Here is a 10,657-nt window from a genome sequence, read left to right as displayed (position 1 = left end):
AATTCTTGCTTTCAATGTAGTTATATTATTTTTACATGCCACCTTTTCTGATTGTTTATGCAAACTGTCGAAATAATGCAGACGAAACATGGGTTAGAAACAGTACAAGTATCTATATGTATGTGAGAGAAGTTAAAGATGACAAACAAGGATGACTGAGTGCTTCACGCTTTCGTTGAATATCTACCACGCAATAAATGACAAACATTTAGTGATATTTTGCTTAGAAGTCTCGACTTTTTGCCAATGTTAGCCAAAAGTCCAAGGGAAGAAGAAACCATTGGTTAATTGTATAGAACACTCATTCGGCAGCACTTGTGGCAATCCTTGTCGTGTGTGTGTGTGTGCATGCGAAATAGAGGGGTGGGGGATTTCTTCAGATTCAATTTTATAAACATGTACATCACGAAAACAAAATTGTTTTTTCTAAAAACAAAAAACAAAATAAAAATGTAAAGTGAAAAATTCTTCCTCCAAGAAAAAAGTGAAAGAAGCGTTCTTTTATTTAAGAAAAAGTCCGTTCTATTAATAAAATTTCAAATTGGGATTTCAATTATTTGAAAGAGAGATGGGGGGTGGGGGTTTTCACATTTCAAAATAAGCGGGTACAGAATTAAAATTCAAGTTTTACACCAAAGATTTGTTTTGTTTTTTTTTAAAGAAAAAAAAAAATGTTAATGGAAGGAAATATAATAAAAAGTATGGGGAAGGATAGTGGATGAAAGATGGGGAGACTGACGAGGGTAGAGAGAAGAAGTGAGGAGAGGTAAAAATGGAGAGTGGGTAAAGAAAGGGGGGTATGAGGAAAAAAAGGGAGGAACTACGCAGAAGAGAAGTAAAAAGAAAAGAATGGGTAAAAAAAAAAAAAAAAATTAAGTAAATCTCGGGTAAATTTTTGAAAGTTTAAAAAAGAAATTGTCTAAAATTTGCACCCACGACTCTAGGGGGTGGGGGTAACTAGATGATGATTAGCACCGACCCAGAAAGTAAAAAAATAATTTTTTTCAACATATTCATCATCTTTTTTTTCTTTTATATTTCAGTTCTAATTGTTTAAAGCATATTACATCTGAAGAAATGGATTCCATTTTTCCTAATTTGTTGTCGGCTTTACTGAAGCACAGAACATTTTCAAATCTCTTTATACAATTCTTTCCGGTAATTATTTTGGCCATGTCACGAATTCATGGGCTCTCACACACACACACACACGAGAGAGAGAGAGAGAGAGAAAAGGAAAGCCACTAACTCATACTCTCCAAAACCAATCTGACATTTTCTAGATTTTAATCAACGGCGGACAATCACAAATCTTTCTCCTCTCAAGAATATAAATTTCTTATAATTATTTTCGCGAAATCATTAGTTTCACATCTGCTCACTCATACATCTGAAATTGATATATCATCATCTGCCAGTGTCTGATCAGGGCAGATAGTTGCATATTGGTAGCCAGTTGTCAACTTGCAAAGCCTGTTGACTAGTAACGCTAACCGACACTTGTACATACTGAAGAGATATAAAGTCAGATTAACATGTACATTTTTTCATAACACACTTATACGAGAGAGATTAGGGTTAGGGTTACAGCGATAATAGTCTCATATTTTCCGGATCAGAAAGAGAAAAAAAAAAAAAAAAAATTTCATAAGCAAATTAAAAAAAAAAAAATAAAATAAAATAATTTATCACCAGTTTTCTTCCATTTTCATTTTTTAAAAAGGAAACTCAAGATTTTTTCTAACTTGTTGTCGGCTTTGCATAGGTGAGACTTAAAAATTTTTTTTGTTTTGTACAATTTTTTTCGGATCATTCAATTCACATCTTACACACATATACATATACACACACACACGAGAGAGAGAAAGATCTACAACTCACACCCCTCCCTGCCCAGAATTACATTTTTGGATAAAAAAAAAGGAAAAAATTTTAAGAAATAAGAAAATTAAAATGTCTAATTTTTTATTACAGGAATAAAAAATATTTTTTTCATTGAAAATTATTTGATCAGTTTTTCGTTTTCTCTCTTCCTACCCAGCATTAATTTTGATGTTATGGAGGGGGGGGGGGGGTATTGGCAGTTAAAAAAAAATTGAGACAGAAGCGTGAGGGTGAGGGAGGGGGCTGTAGTTGTTGGAGGGGAAGGGGTAAAAATATGTACACAATTAATGCCGTTAGAAATGGAAGGGTCGGCAGTAATTTTCTTTAAAGGTAGAATGAACAACACCCTTCTGCTTAAAAAAGAATTTGTTTTTTGATGTTTGACGATTTTGCAAATATTAGTTTGGCTGTGGAATTTTTTTTTAAATTGGATTGAAAAGGAAGGGGGAAAAAAAAATCATGAGATTCAAATTTTACCATAAAAAGTCATAAATTTTTTTTATATATTACTGAGTTGTTTTTTGTTTGAAGTAAAAAAGAAAAAAATGATATGAAATGCATTAATAAAATAAAAAGAACGAAAAACTATGGTGGGTGTTGTGTTGGTTGAAGATGATCGTCTCTATACTTGCGGTAAGTCTATAACTAAATCATGAATTTCTTCATCGCTTTCATCGTCATCAAACATAGGTGAATTTGAACCAGAAGCATTGTTCATTTTTTTCTCACTTGTGGCTTTAATAGAGTTACGGCTGATCGAAGCCGCACCCGGAATGTCCCTACAACTAAGGAGTTTCGCCTGCCGTTTATTCTCCATCGTCCTCCGTCCACGCTTGCCCAACAACTGGCTTTTCGTTTCTCCATTCGCGGTAATCATTTTACCTTGCCCTGTCTTTGGTTTCTCATTCAAAGCGTTTTCAAATTTTGTGCCATTCTTATTCTCAACCAAGAGACGACAATTTTCGCCGCTTATCTTCTTCATCTTCACTACTGAAGGATGGATGCCGTTGGCGAGCGTTTTGCCCTTTTCTGATTTTGTTGGGCCATTTGTATATGGCTTCAAAACACTCAGAAGCTGATCCTCATGGTCGGAACAAATCTCCCGGCCATCCACAGTGTAAATGTTGTTCTCAATGTGCTGAGCGCAAAACGAGTTCGGACACTCATGGCATAACTTTGTTGACTGTTTGCCACATTCATCGCAGTGATGCCACGGACACGTCCACCGACCTAAAAATACAAACATCCTTGATTAAAGGAGAAAATATTGCAAACAATTTACAAATTCATTTTAGGTTTAGAAATTAAATCTAAAAATTATAACATTTTTCTTATATAAAATACAATTGGTCGACTAGGACAATTACGATGATCCTGCAATAAGTTTCCAGACTTTTTTTTTTCGTATGGACACTTTTATTGATAGTAAACACATTAAACTCTAGTGCCCCTTTGAAGTAATCTCCTCCAGCTGCAATGTACTAGTTGTACTGTTCCAACAACTTCTGGAATTCCCCATAGAAGTCCTCTTGTGTGAGCATATCAATGACACTCATCACAGCCTCATAACAACAACCTCTAAGTTTTTCTTTGAGCTTAGGGAATAACCAAAAGTCACAAGGAATAAGGTCTGGACTACAGGGAGGCTGAGAAACTGTGTTGATGCCCATCTTGGTCAAATAGTCTGTGACAAGGATGGAGTTGTGGACTGGTACAAATGCCACTGACCCGATTTGAAGAGTGCTGGCCTCTTCCTACGAAATCTCTTCCTGAATCCCATTAAAAACTTAACATAGTATTCCTTGTTGACTGTTTGTCCAGTAAAAAAAGGGATCATCATAAGTTTCTAGATGGATTTGCTCTGTCTATCCTTCTTGAGCCAGCATGCTTCCACTGGGAACTCTGTCTCTTAGTTTCTTGGTCATAGCAGTAGATCCAGCTTTCATCGCAGGTCACCAGAGCATCAAGAACTGGGGATCTGAATTGATCAGCTTGACCATCTCCCTGCTCATGACAACATCTTTCCTTCAGAAACCTATTGAAGGCACCTCAAAGCAATAAAATAACCCCCTACTCAGATAGATGAAGCCTATGAGAATTAACTTACTAAGATTGAAGAAATTCATATCTCAGCCCAAGAGCAATGGATTTTTTTAACTTTCTGTAATTTAAAGACAGTAGTTTGTCCATAAATAATAGAGGATGAGGGGAAAGATTTCAAAATAAAGAATTCATAAGAGTTTCAAATTGGATTTAACAAATTAAAAGCTATTAAAAAAGAATGGTTATTATATGAAAAATAGAAAGACACAAAATGAAACAAATATAAAAAAAAAATAGCAAAAACATTTTCTTTAATCAATGAAATGTTTCTGAATTTTTTAGATGAGGATTCATTATTCATATTATTTGAATTTTTTGGATTACTGTTCTCACAACTTTTCGGCTGGTTTCTAAGACTTCTACCCAGTCACGGCTGATGGAAGAAGCGCATGCTATCTCTGTGGATTAAATAAAGGGTTATGTTTGAAATTTTGTGCAGATTTCTGAGTTCAAGAAAAATACACCTGAAGAAGGTTAGAGGTTACATCAACCAAAGCTTTGTGAAAATAACACATAAGATCAGAACATTAATCTGAAGAATTCAAATATACATCATGAATCTTCATCTAAAAAATCCAGAAATATAATTTGATGTCATTCTCATAATATTTCAACTGATGTAACCTCTGACCTTCTTTAGGTGCATCTTGTCCAACTCTGGAATTTGTACTTAACAAAACTCTATATTTAATGCTAAGCATAGAATCAGTCTAAGTGAGTCTTCTGGGGGTTGAAAGTTGAATCCTCAGTATGGGCTATATACTAAAAATATCATTAAGAATTACTCAAGACTTTTACCAGGTTATGGCTAACGGAACAAAATCAAATTACCCTCATGTACTAAAAAGTTTTGTCTGAAATTTCTTACAGATTCCCAAGTTCAACAAACATTCCTTAGTTCCAATCAATGCACCTGAAGAAGGTGGGAAATTAGAATAGTAATCCAAAAAATGCATATTAACAGTCTCCATCTAAAATATTTAGTATTAGATTTAGATTTAGTAATTAAAAAAGAAAAAGTGTTTTAAAATTAGAATTATAAATAACTAGCGAAACTTGTGGAAATTCCACAGCAGACTCTTTCATATGTAATATATTGATGTTGGCATTCTGTAGATGTTCAGCATAAATGGGGACACCCTGATATTATTGTAGCTCTTGTGTTAAAACTGCAAAAGTATTTATCTTAGCTAGCAGGGATGCCCAGTGTAGACTGATCGTAAAATATGTTTAAATATATTTTAATTAATGCAGATTTTAGACATATTATTATAGAGTCAATTTTCTATTGATTCTTATATAATGTAAAGTTGTGATTTCAAAAATAAAATATATATATTCATATGACTTGGGTGCATATGCTTGAATCAGAACTGAAACCAAAATTTATTTAGAAAAAAAAAAACACATGTATATATATAACTTGAGTTCCTTCAGCTATAACCAAAACCGAAACCAAAACTTTGGTAAAATTATTTATTACAAGAAATGGAAGGTCATAACAATTAAACAACAGTCACGTCACTTGGAAAGAAAAAAGATGTAAGCGTGACACACAAATAACACATGTTATCGTATTAATATATATAGATTACAAATTAAATCAAGCAGAATGCATTGGTGATGAGAATATTTTGCAAGAATCAAAAAATTTGTTAAACTCACTGACCGTGTGGCGGTTTGGTAAGACTCAAACATTGGAGATGATAAACCTTGGGACATTGCGATTTGTCACACATCACCAATTCACCCCCTTCTCCACAGCGGAAGCATTCGTCTTCATGCTTTTTTAAGTCAAGTTTGCTTCTCTTTCGTTTCTTCTTCTTTTTCAAATCCTTTGCTTTCTTGTCGGATTGATTGATGACAGACTGCGAAAGATAGAAAAACAAAACATAAAATTTAAAAAAAAATAAAAAATTTCTTTTTCTCTTTCTTTTTTTACTAACAAATCTTCCACAAATCAGAATAACTATCTCAGGACAAGTAAAATTAATTCCCTGAACAGAACAGATTTGAGTAAAAGCATAAACGTGTCGTGCAACACGTCTTGTTAGTGAATATGAATGGCGGACGGTACAGTGATAGATGGTTGGCCAGAGAAAGAGTAGGGGTGCAGAGAACTGAATTTATGGGGGGGGGGGGGAGCGTTCCTGCACTAAATGCTACCCCGCAGTCAAAAGTTGACCTCATTAAGTCAAAGTCATTAAAACGTGCACCTGCTAATTTAAGTAATTAAATAAATTCAAACGTGTTTCTGTTAGCATCTCACGGTGGCCCAATGGTTCATGTCGTTCTCTCTTTTTTTTCACACTTTAATTTCCAACTTTGCCTCAAGGGTTCGGGTTCGATCCTCATACTTACCTACCAAAACATTTTTTTTTTAAATTTTACCCCCCCCCCTTCCCCGGAGTTTTGATTTACCCAAAACCACACACACCTCCAAACACCCCGGAAACGCCGGGTACCCCTCGCTAGTATGTTTATAAAAAAAAGAATCCTAATTTTATAAATTTTAAAAATAAAAAAAAATGTTTTGCATGCTCGGTGTCTCAGGTGGTTTGGCCATGTACAGTGGGGCAGGTCGATTTTGGAACCCCGGTGATGCAATGATGATGATAGTTGGGGTTTGACATAGAAAAGATCAACACAAAATATTTTTTTTAAATCGTTATCTTTGTTTGAGGAAATGACTTTAAAAGTTGAAAAATTGAAGTTATTAAAATTTTTTTCGGTGAATTGCCAAGAACGTCATCAAAACAAACTGTACTGTTAAGAAAATGGAATAATTATTTAGAATATGTTTTAAACTACATTTTTAAATAAAATGAGTGAGGATAATGAATTAATAAAAAAGTGTAAAGGTAAAATTATGTTTTTTTTTAAATAATAGCGACCAAAGTCCGCTTTTTCATTTCAGGAACTTTTTTGGAATGGAAACATTTTAGATTTCACCGTCACAAAACATGCGTTATTGATATTGAAAATTAATGTATGTTTATTATTTAATTTGAAAATATTACGATTTAGGCTTAATTATTTCGAAAGGAAAAACAAAAAAGACTTCTTTAAAATATATATTATTATATTTCAAGTATTTGCAGTGAATTTAAACATGTTTTATCTTTTTTAATTTGCTTTTCTATCAGGTTGGTGCAAAAATAATTTCATTTTTTGGCGTTCAAACGAACTTCAAAACATTTTTTTAACCAACCTAATATTTCACATCAAATTTTATTTGAAATTTTTATTAAAATTTGGTAATACTCCAATTTTATATTTAAAAAAAAAAAAAAAATAGTCCATACAATTTAATTCTACACATTCTTTACGAAACATAACCGTGTAAATTTTCATGTTTTTCTACTTAATAAAAATATATTTTACAAAAAATTAGTGTCAAATTTTTATTTCTTTTATTTTCAGGGAGTAATTATTTTTAAGCAGTATTTTTCTTCTAAAATTATAGTTTTAAAATCAAATAACACACAAAGATTAATACGAGTAAATAAGGAAACTGCTTTAAAGGTTTTCCTTATTTGTGCATCTATGTTATTATTATTTAGAAAACCATTCTTAACATGGGGAAGATAGGAGCTGGTGTTGTAACTATTCTGTACTTTCACCTAAAAATTGAATAAAAATTAAATTTAACTTGAAAATACTATTAAAAATAGCATGGTAACATAGATGCACAAGCACTGGTTTCTCAAACTCTAAATACTCGCTTAAAATGGCACAGCTACAACAAGAATGAATCTCTTTATGGATAAATTCATGTTGTTGAAGAAGGAGCTAAAATCTGCTAAAAATGTCTAAACACTACTATGCCTCTGATTTGGTTTTGTTCTCTCTCTTCAATACATCTAATCCAACTCTAACAAAGTTTTTCATTATTTCTTATAACTAGTGCTTATATTTTTACATATGAAACTGGAAAATAGCCTAAAACAGTTTCCTTCAGTTATAATCCATTTATTTATTTTACTTTTCAGATTAGAATGTCAGTAAAAGCACAACGTTCAGTTTTAACCCGTGGTTCACAAAATTTGCTGGTCCACCTTGTCGTTTGGATGAAACAGCACCTCCAACTTCACAACAAGTCATCATCCAGTTTAGTTATTTCCTCGAAAACAGTTATCCCCATTTAAAAAATAGTGGGATTTCTATGTTAATTGCTAAGAAATTAATTAGTATTTGGCAAGTAAGTTAATCCACAATTTCTGTTGGGGAACGTTATATAGGACAGAAGGTCAATATATTTTGCTATAAGAGGGCCAAACAGATTGACAGGAAATCTCTTGCAGCAACCAACGTGAAAAAAAATGAAGGAACTGCAAGACAGATTGTTTGATATATTTTCTTGTAGCTGTAAATTTTCTGACTTGAGATGTGATGACTTTGTAGTAAAGTGCAAGGCAGGAAATTGTCAAAAAGGCACATTGGCTGCACTTGTCCTGCTAACAAGGAGGTAAATTCTATAGATTCACCTGCAATTATGTTCCTTTTTGTGGAAAATAAAATAATATATTGGTACTTATTATATAATCTGGCTCTATTATTAAACATGCAAATGTTGCAATTTTCAGGTTCCACTAGAAAAGCTGCCATTTAGAGCAATTTTTAAATTAATTGAAGGAACAAGTAAAAGCCTAACAACATTTACTGGTCCTTTGGGGAAACTTTGTATCAATAATTATCAAGATTTGCCTCAAGTAGAATTCTAAAAAAATAGTGTCCCTCCCGATCATCATTATCTGACAGCAGAAGAAACAAATAATTTAAATGTGAAGACCAGAGTCTACTTTTCGAGAGTATGCTGTTGGCATTTCTCGAGAAGTTAAACTAAGATATGCAGCTTAGAAAATTGGGCCCTTGAATCAAGCAAGAGGGCTAATATAAGCCATAAGATTAATGTGTTTATGAACCAGAGGTGTCTATCCTCAAACACTATGATAAATTAAACATTCTGGTCAAATTTATCATCCAAGTATATGCAGTTAGTTGGTTTGAGATCCAAACCAACAATATTCTTTTAACCAACAACAGTATATTTTAATAGGATTCAGAGAACAAAACAGTTAACTGAAATCCAAATTATACTGTTTTAAACAGTTCCAAATATACTGGTTTTGCACTACTTCCGGAAAATATCATAATATCGATGATAAACTTTCATTAAATTTTATTAGTTTTCTCAATTTACTCAAACAATAGTCAGTTTTATTCATATTTTATCACAAAAATATAAAAAATAAGTGTTTTCAAATAATTGTTTTTTGTGTTGTTTTTTTCCAGAAATAGTGAACAACTCAAAAAAAGACTGAAAAAGCTTACTGCTATCAATTTTGCAGCCAAACACTGGTCAAATTTGATTGATTTTATAAAACAGTTGTATATGGGCAGGAAGCAAGACATAGCTACATTATTATAAAGTTATCGTGCCAGCAAATTAGACCTTCATTTTTCTTGAAAAGAACTTATACAGAACAATTTAGTTCTATTATAACAGTTTATATCATTGTGCTTCATAAAAAAATTAAAATACATGGTTCTGTAACTTGTATCAAGTTACAGAATTACAATATTGTGTAATACATCTCCACATATCTTTTTAGATTGTGAAATTTAAGACTTAGTTGCTAATTAGCTTTTTTTTTTACAATTTTTGTTTAATTAATGCAGTAAAATTTAAGATATTTTGCTAGTTGTGATCCATAATTAAAATTATAATTCATATATTTATTTTTCTTTCAATGTATTTCATATAAATATGTCAATTTTAATTGGATTTTTTATAAAAATAATGAAATTTCAAAGTCAGTGTTGTGTAAAATGCTATGAAAATGAAGGATTTCTCAGCATTTTTCTCCACAATTTTTAAAATTAAATGCTCAATTTTCTGTTCAAGATAGGAGTCTAATTTTTGGTATCTGTTCTTATCACATCAAATCCCAACTATCATCACCAGTACCATGTTGGTTTTCTAAAAAAAGTTGCAAATCGACCTGCCCTAATGTACAGCATGCTACGTTCTCCATCAATGCAATAACATGCATAGATACCCCAGGCACGAAAATGCTAGAAAGACCAAAGAAAAAACAGATATCAGCATGTAACTTGCAACATAACTTGTAATTAACCCATGGATTAAACCACATGAAGAACTAGTGTGAGATGTTTCCTGGTGTTGCCCACCCTGGAATCTGGGGCACCTCCATCACTATAAATACCAAAACCTTATGATGATGATTTAAAAAAAAAAAAAAAATCAATTATAAAAACTAGTGATTTTCTTATGCGTGAAATAAAATCTTTCTTTTAAAATTTCTTTCTATTCTCTCTCTCAACCCCTTCTTCCTTCCTTTGGTGATTAGGAAAACAAAAAAAATGCTTGAATGTCAACATTTCCCAACTAATTCAGTTTCTGATGACAGCTAAAATAATGATTATAAAAAAATATATAAATGAAACTGTGTTTATAAGAAGATTTTAAGAAAGATTTCCGTTCACAAAATTATTGGAATGGAGGTTTATTTAAAATGATCTGTTTATATTAACTAATTTGAGAACTGAGCATAGTAGAGATACAAAATTAAAAATCTGAGCCACATAGATCTAAAATAATTTTTCTAATAATACATCAAAGTGCTATTTTTACTTTTTATTAGAA

General features: G+C 32.1%; 1 protein-coding gene across 6 annotated transcripts in view; it reads right to left on the bottom strand.

Moving 5' to 3' along the window:
• Positions 1 to 1,948: 1,948 nt before the first annotated feature.
• The window catches only part of LOC145266986 (histone-lysine N-methyltransferase NSD2-like), a 136,816-nt gene continuing 128,107 nt past the window's right edge, over positions 1,949 to 10,657 (bottom strand). For all 6 annotated transcript variants that reach the window (XM_080122829.1, XM_080122832.1, XM_080122831.1 and 3 more), the window contains 2 exons: positions 5,657 to 5,855; positions 1,949 to 3,114 (listed from right to left, as the gene is read on the bottom strand). In XM_080122829.1, the coding sequence (XP_079978955.1) occupies positions 2,507 to 3,114; positions 5,657 to 5,855 (807 nt within the window). In that variant the 3' untranslated portion in view covers positions 1,949 to 2,506. The remainder of the gene's footprint in view (positions 3,115 to 5,656; positions 5,856 to 10,657) is intronic.

This window comes from Euprymna scolopes, chromosome 42, assembly GCF_053919585.1.
Source record: "Euprymna scolopes isolate OS-2025 chromosome 42, ASM5391958v1, whole genome shotgun sequence".
Taxonomy (NCBI): Eukaryota; Metazoa; Mollusca; class Cephalopoda; order Sepiida; family Sepiolidae; genus Euprymna; species Euprymna scolopes.
The sequence above is the reverse complement of the archived record's forward strand: the minus strand, read 5'-3'. Positions and strand labels throughout refer to the sequence as shown.